Source organism: Tupaia chinensis, unplaced genomic scaffold (assembly GCF_000334495.1).
Source record: "Tupaia chinensis unplaced genomic scaffold, TupChi_1.0 Scaffold000161_1, whole genome shotgun sequence".
Taxonomy (NCBI): Eukaryota; Metazoa; Chordata; class Mammalia; order Scandentia; family Tupaiidae; genus Tupaia; species Tupaia belangeri.
Window position 1 is genome coordinate 2,749,416 of NW_006159632.1, and position 20,462 is coordinate 2,769,877.

General features: G+C 56.1%; 1 protein-coding gene across 1 annotated transcript in view; it reads left to right on the forward strand.

Moving 5' to 3' along the window:
- Positions 1-20,462, forward strand: part of TARBP1 (tRNA guanosine 2 -O-methyltransferase TARBP1) — a 46,110-nt gene that overhangs the window by 21,983 nt on the left and 3,665 nt on the right. The window contains 17 exon segments of the mRNA XM_027770858.1: positions 67-164; positions 1,080-1,241; positions 3,235-3,422; positions 3,885-3,951; positions 3,953-4,153; positions 4,256-4,444; positions 5,283-5,473; positions 5,629-5,700; positions 7,681-7,801; positions 9,940-10,050; positions 12,014-12,163; positions 13,076-13,162; positions 14,181-14,377; positions 16,817-16,898; positions 18,488-18,659; positions 19,590-19,781; positions 19,940-20,064. Coding sequence (XP_027626659.1) covers positions 67-164; positions 1,080-1,241; positions 3,235-3,422; positions 3,885-3,951; positions 3,953-4,153; positions 4,256-4,444; positions 5,283-5,473; positions 5,629-5,700; positions 7,681-7,801; positions 9,940-10,050; positions 12,014-12,163; positions 13,076-13,162; positions 14,181-14,377; positions 16,817-16,898; positions 18,488-18,659; positions 19,590-19,781; positions 19,940-20,064 — 2,405 coding nt within the window.

Sequence of the window (20,462 nt, forward strand, 5' to 3'; positions counted from 1 at the left end):
GGGCTGCTGCCGCGGGGCTGGCGGGTTTGTGGTTTCTGTCACCTGAGCTGACCCTCTTCCCTACAGATGAGGTGCTCCCTCTCCTGCAGAGCCTCGTCCTGTCTACGGCAGAGAGTGTTTCTGAGTTCATCCTCAGGAGACTGACTGCGCGCGAGCTCAGCAGTGTGAGTGTTCACTGCGTTGCGCCTTCACCCCTCGCTGTCCCCGTTACTCCACCTGCCACGAGAACCTGCAGTGCCACATCTCTCTGACTGTGCCCTGGCCCCCGCAGCACTGGGAGAGTGGTGCTCCGCAGAACTCGGCTGATGAACTACCTCCTGCGTGCTCTTGGCGTGCACGGGGGTCCCGGGGCAGGGGAGGCGAGAGGGCACGTGGTGGCACAGGACCCCGGGATGGTGTGATACAGTGATATGGTAATAACAGTTAAGGCCACGCCTCTGTGCCCACCCGTTTATCACACTTTCTCACACTGGTTTTTTGAAATGTCCTGTGATGAGTTGTGATTACTGTCCCCACCTTGCGGATAAGCAAACCGGGGCCTAAAGAGGGTGAGTGCTGCGCCCTAGTCACAGCGCTGCTGCCTAGGAGAGCCGGGCTGACTCCCCCTGCATGGGGATTCATGCTGGAAAGACCTTGGTGAGCGACGCTGTCCCTCCCACCAGCCGCTCTGAGATGCTGGGCTGGTCACGTAACCTCTTGGTGTCGGTCTTCCGCGACAGTGGGCCAGCCCCTTCCTCATGAGGAATGGCCATCACAGACAGCGGAGGCCGAGGTGGCTTTGTAGGCATCATGAAGGAAGCTGGGCCTGCCCTGGCAGAGGAGAGACAGACGCTGTGTCTGCCGTCCAAGGCCCAGGGTCTGGGATGGTGGCAGTGTGTCACTACTGCACTGAGAGAGGTCACCGAGCACACGGGGGAAGCCCTAACCCTGCAGGGTGATTGGGAAGGCTGCTTGGAGGAAGTGGCTCGTTCTCACGTCTCTATTTTGCTTCAGTGCATTTAAATAAGCTCATCCAAACCTTGCAGTGGGCGAGGACCTGGGTCCTGCCCAGACCTTGAGTGTGTCACTGTCTACGTCAGGTCTCGGATCTAGACCGGTGCCGGCTGTACCTGCTGGTGCTTGTCGAGCTGGTGACGCTGCACCGCTTGGCTGGGTGGAAACGGGGCAATCCCGTCTGGAGGGTCATCTCGCCCTTGCAGAAGGCCTCCGTCCGGCATCTTCAGGAGGAGGACGGCAACCAGGTAATTCGGGCTAAGGAAGTCGTGTGAGCGGGGCACACGGGGTACGCACGCATGCGGAGCATCTGAGGTTGGCTGCGCAGCCCTGCGATGCGCGCTGGCAGCTCTGCGACTCCCGCCTACAGGATGCCCGCAGGTGCAGCTGCGGTCCTGGGAGCCTTCCCCGACAGACGGTGGGCGGGCACTCGGTCGTTGCCTGGACCTCGTGCCCGGCCCCAGGGCCTCGTCCCCTGCCTCTCCCTGCCGTGCAGGCAGCCCTGGTGCCCATGGGTCACAGGCATTCCACTGTCTCCGCAGAGGAGGCCCGCCCTCCCGTGTGCACCGTCAGCTCTGATCTGCCTTTGTGGTCCAGCCGAGATCGCGGTCCCCGAGGGTCTCGCTGTGGCCGTCTCGCTCTCTTCTTCGCTTCCTGTTCCCCTGTGGCTCTGTCGTGCTCATCGCACCTCCCGGGTCTGGGTGTGACCCATAAATGGCACCTGTCCGCTCCACTGGAGCACCCTCCTCCACCAGGAGCCATGTTCTTGAGACAGGGCCTCTCAGGGAGCTGCCCCGTCTCCGAGTCTCTGGGTGACAGGCCTTCTTCCCACGCTTGGCCTTTAGGTGGCACAAGGACTCGAACCCAGGCCTCCCCGTCGTCCCAGCCCTCAGAGCGCAGTGTCTCAGCCTGTGCCACTGGCTGGGCCAGCACCTGCAGGCCCTGCTCACCTGAACCCCGGTGGCGTGGCGAGGGGCATGGCGCTGCAGTTAGACCTCCTTGGCTCGAGTCTGGGCTTCGTCCATGCTGTGTGACCTCGGAGGAATTGCTTAGCCTCTCTGCACCTCATTTACTGCACATGCAACATGGGGATTATGGGGTCGTGCTGGGAGGAAAGGACGCTCACACGTGTTCACACGTGTTCAATCCTTAGAACGGGGTGCGACGCTGGCTGTTCCCACGTCGCGCGCTGAGTGCTGACTCAGTTCTGGTCTAAATCACAATTCCTTGATCTCACGTCTAGGCTGTGCCGCTAATAAGCACAAAGCTGCCTCCTGGCTCCTAGTACCAAGCAGTTTTCGAGGGCTGTCTTGAGAGGAGAGAAGATAATCCATCCTTCAGCGTCCCGGGGAGCCCCTGCTGGTCGCAGTGCTGCTGAGAGCACTGCATGCTTGCTGTGGGCGGTCCTGTGAGCCCGCCAGCCTGTCCTCACGCTCTGTCCTCAGTAACGCCCCGGACCATGTGTCAGCGGGGCCAGAGCCAGCTCAGAACCCCGAGCTCTGTGCAGAGGTTGGCGGCGTTGCTGTGGAAATTTGCCCATAGAGACGCTGGGCTAGTTTGTGGGTAGGAGAGGCTGGGGCAGAAGCTTCCTTTCTGGCCGGGGTGTTCCTGGCCTGCCCCGTGGGACCTGACGTGGTCCCTCAGCTGCTCCTGGCCCAGCTCTGGCCGGCTTTTGCTTCTCGAGGGCTGAGACAGTGACTTTTCTCTTTGAGTCCGAAGCCAGCGCATCTTGGCACCCTCCCCAGGCCCCTCTGTGTGGAGCTCTGCGTGTCTGTGTGGGATGGCAGCCCCATGGAGTAGAGCCCGCGGCCGTCCCCTGTCACAGGGTGGGGGCAGTGTGGCCACACTCACCAGTAGTGAGCCAGAGTTCGGGCCCCAGCAATTCCCAACGGTTGTCGCTGTGGCCTTCCCAGCTGGCCTAAGGGGTTACTGGGACCTGGCCTTGCTGACGTGCGTTCAGCACAGTTCAGGTCACCTGTGTGCAGAGGCGTCCGTGAGCAGGCTGGCCCTCCGGGCCGTCGGGGCCCTCTGGTCCTGCCCACCTGCTGAAGTGGCCAGCGGTCTTTCTGACTGGCCAACATGCTCCTCGTCCCTTTGCATGGCACTGCTGGTCCTTAGGGAGCTGACCTGTGTACCCCCAGTGCCTGCGGCAGGGGCAGGAGGAGGGCATGGTGCCTGGGACGGGCTGCCAGTCCTCCTGACGAGACCTGCTTGCCCACGATGACAGCGTTTCCTCCTCAGGAGCCCACACTTGGGGATCAGATTCAGCGAGTGGTCAGCATGGCCAGCCTGGCCATGGTGTGTGAGGTCATCGGCCAGACGCCGGAGCTGCAGCTGGAGACCCTGGAGCCAGGGCCTGTGGAAAGGTTCCTGTCCTCCCTGCCGCTCACCCAGGTGCTGCAGAAGCCGCGGATGGGGCCACAGAGCAGGTGAGGGCCCCGTGGGCCAGCCCAGTGTGCGGCCACATGGCCCCCGAGGGCAGTGGGCCCGGCGCTACTCGGCACAGGGGCTAGGAGGGAGCCTGCCCAGGATGAAGGCGGGGCTTCCACAGGTTGTGGAAGGAAAGTACAAGTTTATTTGGGGCAAAATAATTGAAATCCATGTGTAGTTTCTTTTTTAATAAACGTTTCTCAGGACCTTTTTGAGGCCCCCTCGGATTATCACTGGAAATGTGAGAAAAACCAAACCAAATCTGTGTTTGGCTTTCAGTGAGTCCTTTGAGGAGGGGAAGTACCCTCCTGTGAGTGATAGAGGCTCGTGAGGTTCCCTTATTTTGCAGTGACATTTACATGAGTCTCCCCACTGGGGTTGTGTTGGACAATGAGAAGAAATGGGGACCAGCCCAGGGAGACCTGGTTTGGTGACATGGCGGTGGCCTTGTTCTCTCTCAGCAGTGTGGAGGAGCCGCCGTCTGCCCACGGGTGGGGGAAGGTGACTGCTCAGTACATCCACGACCAGTGGGAAGTGGGTCTGCCTGGAGTGCCTGCTGAGGAAGCGACACACCCTCATCCCGGGCACGGAGGGCGAGGTCCCGGGGCCCGAGCTGCCCGCCGTGCAGCAGCTGGCCAGGACACTGCAGGCGGCCCTGGACGCCCTCGCGGTTCTCCCGGCCGAGCGGGTCTTACCCGTGCTGCGCTGCATGCACATCCTGGTGCCCATGGTGAGGGTCGGGCCGGGAGCTGGGAGCCGGGGGCTGGGGTCGGCACGGCTGTCAAGTCTCCGAGAGTGTAACTGCGGATCTCTCTGTTTTACTTCCGCCCAGCTTCTGACCTCCTCCGAGTCTCTCTGCGTAGAGTCTTTTGACGTAGCTTGGAAAACGGTATCTTCTTTAAGCAACACGCAGCTGACATTCTGGCCTAACTTAAAAGCTTTTGTCCAGTTGGTTTTTGATAACCGAGTTCTTACCATTGCTGCGAGAGTCAAGGGCCAGGCGTACTTGAAAATAAAAGAGGTAACGTTTCTCTTTTTCATGTGTGGCCTGGTGGGCACAAGGGAGAGTCGCTGTTAGCTCTGTTGCCTTTATCCGTTCAGTGAGCCCCGAAGGCGCGGGGACAAGCAGGTTTGGCAGGCAGACATGAAGGTGCGAGGCAGCCACGCACGCGGGCAGATGTGCATGGAAACCCGAGTCCCCTTTCTTGTGGAAAATGAGGCGGACGTGGCCACGCTGGTGGTCCCTGCCTGGTTGCCACCTTTCCACACCACTCCACACGCCACCTGACCTCCCCTGAGGCCATCTGTCCGTTCCCTCAGCCGGAGTTCTGTTCTTAGGTAGAGAATTATTTCTCTGGACACGAACCTTGTTCAAAGAGCTTTCTGGTCTCTGGAGGCATTTGCCATTACGGCCACTGACCTAGCCAGAGCCAGAGCAGATGGAATTCCACCATGTGGGAATTTAAGACATCTCCAGCCTTGGGGGGACAGGAGTCTGACCCCTTTACTGCCCTGCTGTCCTGGGCTGCCTCTCTTGGTCCCTTCTGCCAAAGGGCTGTGGTGAATGCAGAGGTGAGCAGCGGGGGACGTGTTGCCCTCCATTCTGCAGCTCGGCGGTTCCTCCTGCAGAGCTCTGGACGGATGTCACTGTCGGTGATGTTTTCTTTACTTTTACTACTGAGAGAGGAGAGTTAACATTCTATGTGTATTGATCACCTCTTGGAATTATTTAAGCCATAGGGAATTTTCACTTTTTAGACCGTTTACGTGGTGTCGAAACTATGGCTTGAAACCAGTTGGGTAACAGTTGTGAGCAGTGCTGATTTTTAGGCCGAAACGGCTGTCATGTTCCATTTCAGATCATGTTCAAGGTCATCGAGATGTCTGCTGTGAGAGCCGGAGTCCTCAACACACTGACGAACCACTGCTGCCGGTCGTGGCTGGAGTCTGCACCCGGCGTGGCCCGGGGGCCCCTGTCCTGTGCTGGAAGTTACAGTGAACTTGTCCTTGAGGCGTGTGTGTTTGGAACTGTGTTGAGGCGTGATCAGAGGTAAGAGCCCGCCATTGCTTCTTCTAAGCGCCCACCTACCTGGGCGCAATGAGGTCTTTTAAGGCCTTAAGCTAGACGAATATAAACTGTAACTTGGAGGCTTTCATTATTTTTTTCCCTAACTAAACTCTGTTGTTCTTTTTTTTGGGGGGAAGGCTTATTCAGGATGCCCAGGATTTCATAGAAAGTCTTGGACACGACTGCGCAGCTAACGTCGTCATAGAGAAGTAGGTATCGTGGATTTCTGTGTCTTCACCCAGATGAGGTTCAGAAGTTAGCACCCTGTGACAGACATGCCTTGCTGGTAGCTTCAGAGTTTACTAGTGCTATCTAACCTATTAGAAGATAGCAAACAAGCCTTCACAAATACATTAGAAAGCAAATGCCCTTGCTATTTTATGTTCCTCACCTCTCACTATTTGCTAAAATTTGGTAAACTTGTAAGAACTTTTAGCGTGGAGTCCAGCACAAATAAGTGTCTAGTTCGTTCTCTGTTGCTCTTACCAGAAATACCTGGGCTTGGGTGATTCGTAAGGACTAGCAGGTATCTAGCTCACAGTTCTGGGGGGCCAGAGCCAAGGGGCTATGTCCGGTGAGGGTCTTCCCCGTGGGGAGCCACAGAGCCCTGGGATGGTGCAGAGCAGGTCTGCTCTGGTGTTTCCCCTTCTGATCATGAAGCCACCAGTCCCAGGGCCCTACCCCGGTGACCTTTACTAATTCCAGTCACCTCCTAGAGGCTCTGTCTTTTAACCCCGTGGGTGGGTTATGTTTCCACCCTCTTAATACCATTACAGTCAAATTTGGGGGGACATATTCAAACCCTGGCAGCGAGGAGCATACAGTCCCTGCCCCCTACTTAGGGGAGAGGTAATCAGCAGCACTTTACTCTCTGTTCCTCTTTTGGCTGTAAAGGTGTTTTGTTTGTTTATGTTTTTGCCTTAGGGCTCATGCACCTACCAGAGACAGAGGCAGAGACAGTGAGAGGGAAAGTGAGAAATCACCACCTGCGGTGATGGTCACGCTGTAACCCTTCTCCTCTATTCTCCTGGGATCTTGGGCATGCACACACACACGCCCGGCATGATTTTGAAGCCACTGGGTCCAGACTCGAACTGCGGTTTGCCGTATGTGAGTCCAGCGACATAACCACTACCAGGAGCCATCTGCAGGCTCCTCGGCTATAAAGTTTAACGTATGATTAAAACGCGCCATTCAGCCAGGTAGTTCCTCTCCCAGCAAGTCCTGATATCTATTGTTTGAAAACATTCGTCAAGCTGTATACATTAAACATGTGCAGGTTTTCACGCACCCTCTTACGCAGATGTGGTTCTGATTTCTGAGTAAAACTGTTCATCTCTGTATTCGTTTTTTTGTAGCTTGTCAAATGACTTTTTTCCCGATTCATTTTTCCACATAGCTTTAAAAAAAGTGTGCGTGTCTATAAAGAAGATAAAAATAGTGTCCGTCCTGTCACTCACTGATGTTAGAGTTTAGGACAAGCAATGATTGTGTGGAGACAGCAGGAAGTTTTACCACCCTGAGGCCCAACTGTGTGTTAAATCATTTGCCGCTCTCCGTTAACTACATATACATTTTCCTCATTGCTAATTGTTTTTAGTTTTTATTCTTGGCTGGTTTAGTGTAGCAATAAAAGTGAAATTTTTGAGGCGATGGTTGCCAAATACTTTGACTCCTGCTAGGCAGATGCCTTGCTATTAAATTAAAATGAAGTCCACATTTAGCAGGCGCAACGAAACGTGCAGACATGGGCGACACTCACAGTTCCACTCATGTTTTTCTTTCTCATTGGATACCGGAACTCTGGGATGCAGAGCACCGTGTGCCCCCTGAGCACGGCACCCCTCGGGGCTGTGCGCTTGCGGGGCATGGTGGGGAGAAGCATTGAGCTGCCGGCTCTTGCCCTGTGTGACAGGAGCCCGGTCCCCAGAAGAGGGTGTTGACACGGGCTCTGCGTGGGCCGTATTGGTAGAAGTCTGGGCAGAACACGTCCTCTGTCATTTTAACAGTGATTCCTGTCTCCCTGTGTTTATCCTGACTCTTAAATCCTGCCAGGTGCTATGGATTTACCAAACTGTAGAAAACTCCGGGAGGTTTTGATACTTGATACAGTATGTTGGAATTATGACTTGATGTGTTTTCCTGTTTTCGAAATGTTCTAATGTAGTTCATCATTTCGCAACTTTCAGGACTAACAGAGAAGACCCCTATGTGAGAATCTGCGCTGTCAAATTCCTGTGTCTGCTGGACGGCGCCAACGTGTCCCACAAGTTGCTCATGGAAGATCTTGCAGTCCGGCTCCTAGAAAAAGTAAACATGCTTCGTTTTACGTCATCTACGTGTTTCTTCAGGGGAAAACGGGAAGTTACGTTCTGTACTTGTTTTTCTTTTTTTAGAGAGAGCTTTTTGCTACATGGCACGGGCACTCACAGGCACTCACCAGAGAGAGACAGAGACAGAGCGAGAAGTCACCCCCTGGGGGTGGCCACCCACAGTCCCCTCTCTTTCCTTCTTGGGATCTTGGGCACACACACACACATATCCCTGACATGAGTTTTAAGCCACTGGGTCTGGGACTCAAACCATGGTCAACTACGTGGGCGTCCAGCGACATAGCCATTTTGCCCTCTGCTGGCCCCACATTCTGGACTTCCAGTTACATTATGGTTAGTAATGACCCAGCCCGTCCAGTTTTAGAGAACACTCTCCCTGCACCATCGGGAGGTGTCACGCTGTGTGCTCTCCGGCCCCGTCAAGGCCATTGGTGCCTGGAGCACCACGTCACGCCGCGTCTTAGGGGAGAGGTGGCGGAAGAGGGTGAAAACATAGGGCGAGGCACAGTGCTGAGACCACCGCGATCTGGGGGCCTGGGGGCTCACCTCCGCTCCGCTCCGAAGCTCAAGGTGGTTTCCCTAGAACACAGCTAGCAATGTCTGTCTGAGATGGGAACTTCTTATTCATTCAGATCAAAGTAACCCAGTTCGATTTCTCCTCGCCTGCGAAAGCATTTACAATGAAATATCTGAAGAACGGGTTTCCTCCACCGGGGGAGGCGATGGAAGGGGTTAAAGCCAAGCACGACGCCCCGTCCCGAGTCTGCACTGTGTGTGGACTTGGAGCTGAGCGGGTAGCACGCTCCTGCCTTCCAGCCGTGGTCCAGACTCGGGTGAAGGGAGACCCACTTGGTCACGTACATTACAGGGATGTGCTTCAGACGAGGGGGCGTGAGGTCGAGGCGCTAAATCTCACACGGCCACCAGCATGGTTTGAGTCCTGGACCTGGTAGCTTGAGCATCGCCCCAGGTGCCTGTGCATTCATGCCCGAGATCCCAAGGGGAGAATGGAGAAGGGACTGCTGCGTGCCATCCTCCTGGGGGTAACTTCTCACTTTGCTTCTCTCTGGAGAGCGCATGAACTCTAGAGCATAACTTAAAATAATTTTTAAAAAGGAGTGTTCTTTGACCTTCGGAAGGCAGCAGGTCAGTACCCTGACGTGACACCTGGGAAGTATGTTGTGTACACAGGCGTGCTCTTTGCACCCTGGCAGCCAGGGACCATGTCCCCAAGGAAGGAGAGTCTTAACGGTCTCCTTTTCCTAAGAAGTGGTATTCGAGGTGCGAGTCCATTTTAACAAGCCCTTATGTGGTTGGAGCTGGTAGCTTTAAGGACCACTGGCCCAGCAGCAATGCGCCACCCACAGCCGGGACGTGTATGTGCCCCTAACGAAGTCAGCTGGGACGGGGGAGGTGGTAAGTCCTCGGTGGTGGAGGCAACTCAAACGAAGGGTGGGGAAGTGAAGGCCCCCACTCCGGGCCAGTTCAGAGGAAGAATTAGCAGGTGGCTTCAGGTCGTGAGAAGAGAGCCACTGGTATTCTGGAAGGTCATGCAGATGTCATGGCCGGGGGCAGGCTGCCCAGGAGGCTCAGGAAACCGGACTGACAGGTGAGTGGAGAAAAGGAGGGGCTTTCTGAACAAAGGGGCACATGGCGTGAGATGAGGAATAAGACCCCCAGGAGAGGGATCGTTGGTGTTCAAGGGAGACGGCTTTCGAGGTGGCACCTATGAGATGCTAGAACGCCGAAGCGTCTCCAGGGTGATGTCGGCTTAGAGCTAAGGCAGGAGTGGGTACGGGAGAGGAGACAGACCTGCCTTTGGCCGGTTTAGGCACCGCTGACACGGTAGCTCCTGTCGCAGTGGGGTGTCCCAGCTGCAGGTCCTGAACTGAGCTGCCGTGCTCCCGGCAGCCCGCACCTCCCGGTCGGACGGTCTGGTCCCCAGTGTTAAAAGCAGACATGTGAAGGCCACCACAGCCAGTGTTTTGAAAGGTGCCTTTCTCGTCCTGCTCGTCTCCGACCGGCTTTGCGGGAACAGAAAGGAACCTTTACATGGAAGTCACTTCGGTTCTGTCCCTGGCCACAGATTAGCAGGTACTTTGCTGTCGCCCCCAGGATGAGCTGGTGTCCAGGCCCAAGAGCCGCTCCCACGCGAACTCGCTGCAGCACAGGCTAAAGAACCGGGCGTGGCAGACCCTGCTGGTGCTCGTCCCCAGGCTGGACCAGGTATGGCCGTGCCGCATGTCGCTGCTCCTTGGGCGCTGCCGTGTCCACCGGAGGGTCAGGGCGCTCTGCTGAAGGCGCCTGCACTGCTTCCAAAGTCACGCAGGGCATTTCTGAGCGGCGAGGGGCTGCGAGGCAGGGGCTCCTGAGGAACGGCCGCTCGGTGGCCATCACATCCTGCTGAGCAGCCGTCACTCCCCGAGGAGGCAGGAGTGTGGACCCTGAGCTCACACCACGTGGGCCGCGGTCACTGTGAGTGCTGGCCCGGGACTTGGCGGTTTACCACGTTTCGGAACCACAGACTCCACTGCAGTCGGGTACGTGGCTGCCCTCCCCACTGCCAGCATCTTTTCATTCCAATCCTGTGAAGCCTCACATCTAGAAGAGGGTAGGACTGCGGTGTAGCCACACATGGGGCCGAGAGGTGAGGGACAGCCCAGGCTGGGGGGCCAGTGGGGTGACCAGAGGCTGCCGCGTCGCCCCACGTCCTTGGTTCCTAGAGCACTGGAGTACCCCTTGAGCTCCGAGAGGGCTTTGAGGGAGGCAGCCAGAAGGCCTTTACTGGGTCACCGAGTGTGTCTCTCTTGAGCCGAGCCCCCCAGGAGTGTCAGAGCAGGCGGCCGCGGGAAGAGACCGGAATCTCTGCGGGCGTTTCGAGTGACACTGGCGTCACTGACTCCATAACTGGCTTTCTGAGCAGGCCGTGAACGTCCGCACGGGCACGGGCAGGGCGGTCAGTCCTGAGAGCCGGGCAGCCTGCGGGGAGCGGCGCGGTGCAGAGCCCGGGAACCGGGCGGCGTCAGCCTGAGCTCACACGGCGCGCTGCGCAGCCGGCCGGGCTCGGGGGAGCTCGGCTCCGTTTCTTCCCAGCCGAAGCTCTTTAAGGGGTTTTTCTGGGCAGGTGGCATGGAGGTTGGGGCAGCTGGACCCCACGTGGCCCACTCCGCGGTTTGAGTCCTATACCTGGCTTGAGGATCGTGCCTGGTGCGTGTACATGCGTGCCAGAATCCTGAGAGAACAGAGAAGGGCGGTGACCTGGCTGTCCCCTGGGGGTGACTTCTCACCTCCCCGTTCTCTGCGACTGCACACCCGAGAGCAAAACTAAAACAGAAAGAAGTGAAAACACTGATCAAAAAGAGGGATTTTTCTTCTTTAAAATCCAGAAACCTACATAATAAATAGTATTTTCACATGTTTCTGCAAGTCGACACTAGTTTCACTCACTGTGTTCCCTGGTAGAAGTAGGGCCTTGAAGGGACCAGCAGTTAGCGTAAGGCTATGTCACTGGACTCCCATGTAGTCGACTGCGGTTCAAGTCCCAGACCCGGTGGCATAACCTCATGCCAGGCATGTGTGCATGTGTGCCCAAGATCCCAAGAGGAGAATGGAGGAGAAGGGATTGCAGCATGGCCATTTCCCCTGGGGGGTGATTTCTCGCTTTCTATCTCTCTTTGTCTCTCTGGCCAGTGCACACGCTCTGTAGCAAAAACCTCTCCAAAAAAAAAAAAGAAGTAGGACCTTGAAGAGTGGCACTCCAGGCCACATATAATCGCATGTAATCACAGCGGTGGCCTTTGGAAGGCCCAAGACCCCTGGCAGAGGACAGGCCATCTAAAGAGAATGCAGGCCAGGCCTGCCCGCAATGCTGCTTTCTCGGCTAAACTCGGCCTGCCCTGTCCCAGCCTCGCCCCAGGCTCGAAGCCCTGGCATCTTGGCGGGCCTTGGGGAGCCTCGCCCTCCGCCGACCGGCGTGCATGGTCTCCGAGCTTTCCCTTCCCCTGAAAGTACATCGCCCTCATACAGCTGCAGGCTGAGGGAGTCGACGGTTTTAGGTCTCAGTTCGGAGAGTTGTAGACTCAGGCAGTTGCCTATGATAGGCCTTTGCGCTGTTGTTTTATAGGACAGTCAGTTTACTGTAATTAATTACCATAACATAACTTCAATTTGTGAACTTTATTTTTCTCAGAACTTCCTGAATAGAATTATTGACAAGATTTTCCAAGCTGGCTCTACCAATAATCAAGCATCCATAAAGTATTTCGTAGAATGGATTATTATATTGATTCTTCATAAATTCCCTCAGTTTCTTCCGAAGTTCTGGGATTGCTTTTCTCGTGTAAGTAGAGGGATTTATTTCCCATCCTTTCTGAAGCTGGGAGATGTCTGACTAGGCCGATGGGGCTCTTCTCACTGGTCGGTTTTGACTCTCAGTGGCCCTGACGTAGCGACATCCTGAGTGACTCTGCAAGATCTGAGTTCATTCAGGAGACAGAGCCCTGGCCCTCAGGACGTCCTGAGTCCTCCATGGCTGTTCTGAGAGCCGGTTTCAGCAAAAGAGCGAAGATGTACAGGCTCAGGCGTTAGGGGTTTGAGAACTAGCCTTCCATACCCGTTGGCCAGGCGGTGGCTTCGTTCAGTCTCAGAGAAGAGTGGTGAGGCATTCATGCGGTCCCCTTAGGCCAGTTTTTCACAGGAGACGCCGCATGCCCGCAGTAGATCCGAAGGGAGCCCGAGTACTCAGCTGGAAACCAGTGTCAGTGCATTGCCTGTCCCCTCGCTTGCTCCTGGCTCCCCATTTCCCATCTTGAAAATCACCTTAAAAGGGACCAGCAATTAGCGTAATGGCTATGTCGCTGAAGTCCCATGTAGTCAACCGCGGTTCAAGCCCCAGACCTGGTGGCTTAAATTCACACGGGCGCGTGTGCGTGCGTGCCCAAGATCCTGAGAGGAGAATGGAGGAGAAGGGATTGCGGCGTGACCATCCCCCCTTGGGGGTGATTTCTCGCTTTCTGTCTCTCTGTCTCTCTCTGTCTTTCTGGTGAGCACACGCGCCCTATAGCAAAAACCTCTACCCCCCCCCCCCAAAAAAAAAATCACCTTAAAGGAATTGGTACCAAGATTGGTGATGGGTTGTGGCAAAGCGTCCTGACAAGCAGCAAACTGTTTCAAAGCACTAGTTCTAAATCTTGGGTACCCAGCCCGGGGCTTTTTGCATGGGCCTTAACTACTTATTTGATCTTTTCTTCAGGGTGAAGAGAAACTTAAAACAAGTATTTGTACATTTTTATCAGTTTTGTCACATTTGGACATCATTATTCAAAATAACTCCGAAAAGGTGAGGTTCGTTTTATTAGGAGTTGGAACTTGACCGTCGGAAATTGAATTTGATGTGTGTACCAACTTTTCTAACGGAGAGCACGCCTGTGTCTTTGCCAACTCCCCCTTTCCTCCCTCTGCCCTCCTAATACTAATATTCGTTGGACACAAACCCACAGTGAGGTAACAGCCGCATACAGACGTGCTGCCGAGAGCCTGAGCCCTCGCCACATCCGTAGGCCACTGTCTGTGCTATGAACGAGTCTAAATTGTACGCACGTATGTACTAAGGGTCTTTTAACACACAAAACTTCTCTTATGACTGTCCTTAACCCAACAGTAGTTTTTAACAAGTGTTTGTGCCAAGACACTTGGCCGTAGCACTGAAAGCTGGCGAGCACTTGCAGAGGACATGAAGGCGTCAGGCTTTCCTGTCTCTCGGCATAGAGCAGTCTCTCTAGTGGGTTCTCACACGTCTAAGCAAGAATCTTAGCTAACACTGGGTAACTACGAGGGCAACTGAAGGATTTAGAACCGGCCAGTGAGATGCAGAGCTGCAGTCCACGTGGTTGAACCCGCAGAGAAGAGTGCTCTGACCATGGCCAACTCCCACCGGGGACTCCAGGTGGCATTGCTAAGGCCTCAAAGTGACATGGGCATGCACACATGTTTGGACCTTTGCTCAAGTTGCCAGGCCTGGGACTCACACCAGGCAATCAGCTGCATGGGATCTGGCTGCCTTCACCAGGCCGCGGGGCAGCCCGCCAGGGCTCATGGCTGGGCACTAAGCAGGCACGGCCCAGGAGCAGGTCCGGATGAGCCCGGGGTAGAGTAGCCCGCCTGCTAGCCCATTCTCAGCGTTGTGGGGAGCTCGGGCTGGGCACGCTTTCCCGGAAGAAGTTGCTGGTGTTGTGCCCCTTGCCTTTCTCGGAGGAAGGCCCAGGGCCCTGCAGCAGGGGGCAGAGGTCCTCCCGGGGCATGCCATTGTGGGGACGGCTGCGCCTCGCAGGTGTGTGAGGCTTCCGCTCTCCTTCTAGAAGGCAGTTCTGCAGCAGGCCCTGGTCGCCGCCCTGCGCTGGTGCTTCAGCCACAGCTTCAGCGTGCGGCTGTACGCACTGGTCGCCCTGAAGAAGATCTGGAGCCTGTGCAAGACGCTGTGCGTGGAGGAGTGCGACGCCCTGGCCTCCGCCATCGAGTCCAGCCTCAGCCACGTGGAGAGCATGCACAGAGAGGGGTAGGGAAGCCTCAGCGGCTCACGGGCGGGCATGACCACGGGGCTGATGGTCTAGTGGCCGCTTTGTCAGCTCTGCCTTGAGGGCGCTTTGCTGTTTCATCCAGGGTCCTCTTTACCGACCACCTTTTACACACTCAGATGTCTCCTTCAGGGCAGCCCAGTGTCACCCCCTGCCCTTGTCCCGGCACTGCCAGCAGAAGCAGGGACCAGCCTTAAAGGCGTGCCTGTTCCCTCTCAGCTCTGCTCGTCGAAACAGGCTTTTTCTTTTTCTTTCCTCACAGAGCTCCCTGTCCCCCAGCAACGCCCCCTTGCACAGTAGCTCAAGCAGGGAAAGGCTGCCTGGCTGGGGCACCTGGGGTCCTGGCCTACGCCACTCCCTGTCCTCTGGCTGGGGCATCCCCGGGTCCTGGCCCACGCCGCTCCCTCCCCACGCCTGTCCCGCTCACAGCAGGCACAGCGTCTGGGCAGCTCTGGGTGTCTGAGCGTGTCCCCCTACCTGAGGTCCCTCACACCTGAGGTGTCACTGTTTAGCTTTTTAAATGATTGCTGTTATCACCACCCGAGAATGCTGGGATTGTTAGACATTTCAGACTCAGCACTACTGGCAAGGTGAAAAGTCTCCCACTAGATGCTCAGAAAGCGCCCGCACTTGTACGTTGATGGAGAGGGACAGCTTGTGAGAAAAGTGAGGTGGTGTGGAAAGCCAGGACTGCGGAGACATCTCCACCACACCGGCTGGGGGAGGGCATCCCCGCCGGACCTGCCCTCTGCTCCCCAGCCCCCGCTTCCCACACACTGTTGGAAGGCGGCATTTTGCCGTTCACTGGGTTGGCAGTTCCAGGGCTCAGGAAAGATACCCCATTCAGCAAATGAAAGTAATGGCTGTCCCCCCCTATGGTGGCCGGGAGCCGGTAGCACCGTAGGGTCAGAAGGCAGGCGCGTTCCTGTCTGTGATGCTGTTTTCTTTATTCGAATGCTTGGGGCATTTCAATTATGTTATGTTTTTCACTTTAAGAAGTGGGCAGTGAGGAAGGTGAGACTCCACCAACTTACCCAGAAAACCCTCGCGGTGAAGCCGGAATTGCAGGAGCCAGTGGTGCCTGTTCTGTAAAAAAGAAGGCACAGGCTTTATTTCTGGCACCTTCAGTTGTCCCTAGATGACATCCGGGAATAGGAGACCTCAGTGATGAATGGTATCAGAGAAGAGCAGGCCCTGTCCCTCTCTCCTGACCCTGCTCCCCCATCGAAGGCGTAACCCCAGTAATCGAGAGGTCCTTCAGGAAGGTTTGCTTTGTGTTTTAGTGTGAGACACAAAGCCCTCTGCAGACTGACGGTGGGCCGGAGCAGAATCCAGGGCTGGAGACGAGGGAGCACATAGGTGGCCCTCCTTGCTCCAGGGCATGGGGTGTGGCCACCAGGACATGGAAGGGCAGCGATCTGAGGGGCCAGCAAGGGGACACGGGCCACTGCGGGACAGTGACCTGGCCAAAACTGTCACAAAATTGCCTGTGTTGGGGGCAGTGATAGCCACGTCCTGCAGGTCTGTCCCTCCCTCTCTTGTCCTCTGAAGCTTGATGGTGAGGTCAGGGGTGTCAGGCCTGCTCATACTAGTTCCGTCTGGCATGGGTCTCCCAGCAGCTGAGTGGGGGCCTACGGAAAGGCTCCCTCTGTAGGGGGACATCAGGGTTCCAGCCAAGGTCCCCACTGTCATCACTATGGGCATCTCTTTCCACACTGAGCAGAGTGCCGGCCTGGGATTTCCTCCCTCTTCATCCACTGCCTGAGGCCTGATCTGCTTACCCCAGCGACAGCCCCAAACGCCGGAACGTCCCTAGTGGACAATGCATTTACTGCACCGGGCCTTGGGTGGGTGGGCTTAGCCCAGCTCCCCAGCCTCTGCGAACAGACTTGGGGGGGCGGGCACAGCTGCCTGCACGGAGCTTAGAAAATAAAACAAGCATCCAGCAGCTCCTGTGGCTTCCTGAGTACCACTGAAAGGGAAGGGGGGACAGGATGTCCTCAGTCGGGGACAGTGGCTTTTATTCCCAGTGAATCAGCCTGCCGTCCCGAGGGGCTGTCTGTGTGCAGTTCCTAGGGTACGACTCAGCAGGTTTTCCCCTCCTCTCTTTACAGATTTTTGTTGTAGGGCCTGTGCTCTTGCCAGAGAGACAGAAAGCGAGAAATCATCCCAGGAGTCTCTTCTCTAGTCCCCACTTGGGATTTCGGGCACCCACGCACATGGGCCCGTATGAGTTTGAAGCTGCTGGGTCCCGGACTCCAAGTGCAGTCGGCCATGTGGGAGTCCAGCAACATAATCACCATGCCATCTGCTGGTCCCTTCCATTCCTTCTAAATCCTGCAGCGCCTTTCAAGTTGCGGTTTTCTCCTCCCGAGGTGGGTGGTGTTGCAGCCGTCCTCATTCCCCATCTCCCATCCCAGGAAGGCCCAGAAGAACTGGCAGCGCATCCAAGACCACTTCTTCTTCACTGTGTTCCACCCCCTGCAGGACTACAGTCTGGAGGTGAGTGGGGCTCTCACTGCAGGCCCCTGCCTGGCCAGCTGTCGGGTTGTGATTGGCCTTTCCCCGGTGGCAGTGCCACCTGCAGTCGCAGGCCCGACCTGCCGGCCCTGCACAGGCTCCTAGGCAGTGGCACTGGGGCGTCTCTGCCTCTGGCCCTCTGGCTTTGTGCACCTGGAGGGAGCACTTCTGTAAACAGAAGCTGTTCTGACTGGAAGGAGGGGGAGCTGCGGCCAAGCGCCAGCCTAGGCACAGGGTCTGCTAAAGGAGCCACCTCCTCCCTGAGGGCCCCAGATGCCTGTTTACATTGAAGAAGCATAAGTGTGTTTATCAGGATTAACTGAGCAGCTTGCATGTAAGTTATTAAATTTGCATAGCGCGTTCTTCCACCGTAATTAGTGTTCTGCCTTTGAACGTGAATCACCTGGGACTCCAGCTCTACATGGGGAGCCTTGTGGGAGGGTGGCAGCGCTTGGGCAGATTGGAGGAGGCCTGCCCCTCGGCCAGCGCCCTCCCCACTCTCCCGGAGAGGTGCTACTGCTTCACTGCATGTGCCCCAAGTTCTCGAGGCTGGCGCGTGCTGTGTCCTCCAGCGCCCAGGGTGCTGTGACCCCCCCCCCCGCAGGACTCCGTCCTAGCCCCGCACCGAGTTCTCCGCAGGGGTGCGTCCTCTTGTCCTCCCCTTGCCCGCCTCTGAGTGCCTCTCCCCGTGCGCAGAGCACTATGGCCGAGTCAGAGTGGTCTGCGGATAGGGAACTGGGTGCAGCGCGGGGGTCCGCACTTCCGCATCGGAGCCTACTTTGTACTAAGTGAACCTTAGTCGCAGCCCCTGTCCCCTCAAATCTGCAAAAATACGGGGAGCAAGAGAAAATTGCTGCTACTTCCGGGAACATTCATGAAGACGGGTATTGTTGAGACTCATTATTTCGTTGTAACTGTTCCTTGGGTGTCTGCTTCTCTGCCTGTCACTGTCCCATCCTGGCACCAGTTCTCTGGAAAGGGATAATCAAAGGACCGAGGGTCATCTGTGTATGACTGTCGACAGTGCTCTGGCTCTGAGCTCTCTGAGCACGCCCAGCCTGTTTCAGGCTGAGTTCCCCTCGCTTTACAAGTGAGGACATTGAAGCCAAGGGCCAAATGGCCCACGTGGCATCCTGAGTGAGTCGGGCTCGGATCCGACGTCACCTGCTATAGGCTGGAGTGGGGCCTGGCCCAGCAGGGCTGGGACTCGGTCTCCTGTGGCGTCTGGGTGTCAGTACATCATGTGACCTGGATGGTGGCCATCACTAGAGCTGAGCAGTCCCAGAACACTCTTGGTCCTTAGGAAGGACTAGCGGTTCATCACACATGGCTAGGAGGACCAAGCAGGGTCGCCGCTCCCGGATTTCCTAAGCGGATCCCCAGTTTCTTAGCAAAGATGAGAAATCCGTGTATACAGCTGCTGCAGGATGTAAATCGGAGTGAGCAATCCGATCGGGTGTGAGCGTTCGTGGGAACACACGAGTACTGAGAATGAGGTTGTATCTCACACACGTCTATTTCCTTGCAAATTTTTAAGTGAAAAACATCAGATTTGGCAATTCTCTTTTCAGACCATATTTTACACCCTCCCACGCCTTTCAGGCCTCGCTGAGGATGAGTGGGTCACCATCGACAAGTTCACGGGGTTCACGGAGCTGCCTGCAAGTGCTGGGTTTCAGTGGCACCTCTCTCGGACCCGACTTCGCCAACTGGAGCCAGGCGACTGGTCTCAGCAGGATGTAGGTAAAAACAATTCCGTGTGCCCCCTGTAGCTTGAGTGGGCTAGCGTAGCGCTTGGAAGGGCAGGGAGTGGTGCCCCTTTCTAGTGGTACATCGAGAACTGCAGCGAGCAGGCATGCACAACCTGGGCAACTTAAATTGGGTGCTGGCTTTACCATCAGAAGCCAGGAGAGCCTGATCTGCCTCAGACAAAGCTCGTGGCTTCTTTTTAAAAATGTATGGTAATTTGGGACCAGCAGATGGGATAATGGTTACATCGCTGGACTCCCATGTAGTTGAACCACAGTTTAAGTCCTGGACCTGGTGGCTTGAGACTCACGCCAGGTGCATGTGTGTGAGTGCTCAAAATCCCGAGAGGAAACGAGGAGAAAGGATTGTGGTATGCCCATCCCCCTGGGGGATGATTTCTCACTTTCCGTCTCTGGCGAATGCACATGCCCTATAGCAAAAATCTCTCTTAAAAAATGATGTTAAAAATTAAATTCTGTTAAAAATGCTGATTATGAGGGCCAGCAGGTGGCATTGTGGTTAAGGCACTGGACTCCCTCGTGGTCAACCACAGTTTTGAGTCCTGGACCTGGCAGCTTGAACTCCACACTGTGTGTGTGTGTGTGTGTGTGTGTGTGTGTGTGTGTGCCCAAAATCCCAAGAGGAGAATGGAGGAGAGGTTGTGGTGTGGCCCTCTCGCTCTGGGTGGGAGGGAGTGATTTCTCACTTTCTCTGTGTCTCTCTCCAGCAGTTACACATACCGTATAGCAAAAGTCTCTTTAAAAAAAAAATTCGATTATGTCTGTGTCCAAGTACAGGTCTTCAGTTCGTGTGCAGAGAAATCGCAGCCTATCAGTGTACACTCAGAGTACATCTAAGCTGTAAGTAACGTAGCGGAACACTCAGGGCTCTACATGCTGGGGCTGTTCTCCTTTCCCTCCCCAGGTGCTCACTCAGGGGAAGCAGATGACCCGTCCGAGTGGGCCGATGTCCAGAAGAAGGTGATCCCATGGGAGAACAGCGTTCCCGATGCAGACTCTGAGCTCCCGCCCCAGGGCCGTGCCGCCAGACTCAGGAAGTCCGTCAGCAGGCTGATCGTGGTGGCCTCGCTCACGGATAAAGCCACCAATTTAGGAGGTGAGACCACCAAAATCTCTCTCCTGAGCATCTGCCATCACCCCGCGGCCATCCTTGGCTCTTCTCCACGTAACCCTCGCTGGGGCTTCCTAGGGAGCGGGGGTAGGATGAGCCCCGCATTCTCTTGGGAACAGCCTCGGTCTGCCTGGTGTCTGCAGGGCTGTGCCGCACTTGTGAGGTGTTTGGGGCCTCGGCGCTGGTGGTCGGCAACCTGCAGTGCGTCCACGACAGGCAGTTCCAGGCCCTCAGCGTCTCCGCCGAGCAGTGGCTTCCTTTAGTGGAGGTGAGTGGGCGTCGGGTCACTAGACTGGCTGTTGGCGAAGATACATCCCAGGGCTCTGTGTTTATGGCCTGCTTTTCTCAGGAACGAGTATTTAGCCTTCAGTGGTTTAAAAACAGTTCTTCTGGTGTGACCAGCCTGCTCCTGTCTTCCTGCGTACCTTCCCACATCCCCATGCTGGGTTTCAGAAACCAATGATATGGAGTTCTTGACCGCGGCCTGTCCTGCCTCGGCGCCCTCTGGGCTTAGTGGAGGCTTGTTTTAGTTTCAGTTTCCGTTTGCTATAGGGCACGTGCCTGCCGGGCAGTGGGGCCTGGGGAGGAGTGGGAAATGACCCCCAGGGCGGTGGCCACACAATCCCCTTCTCTGTTCTCAGGGCTTTGGCACACCCACCGGGGCCC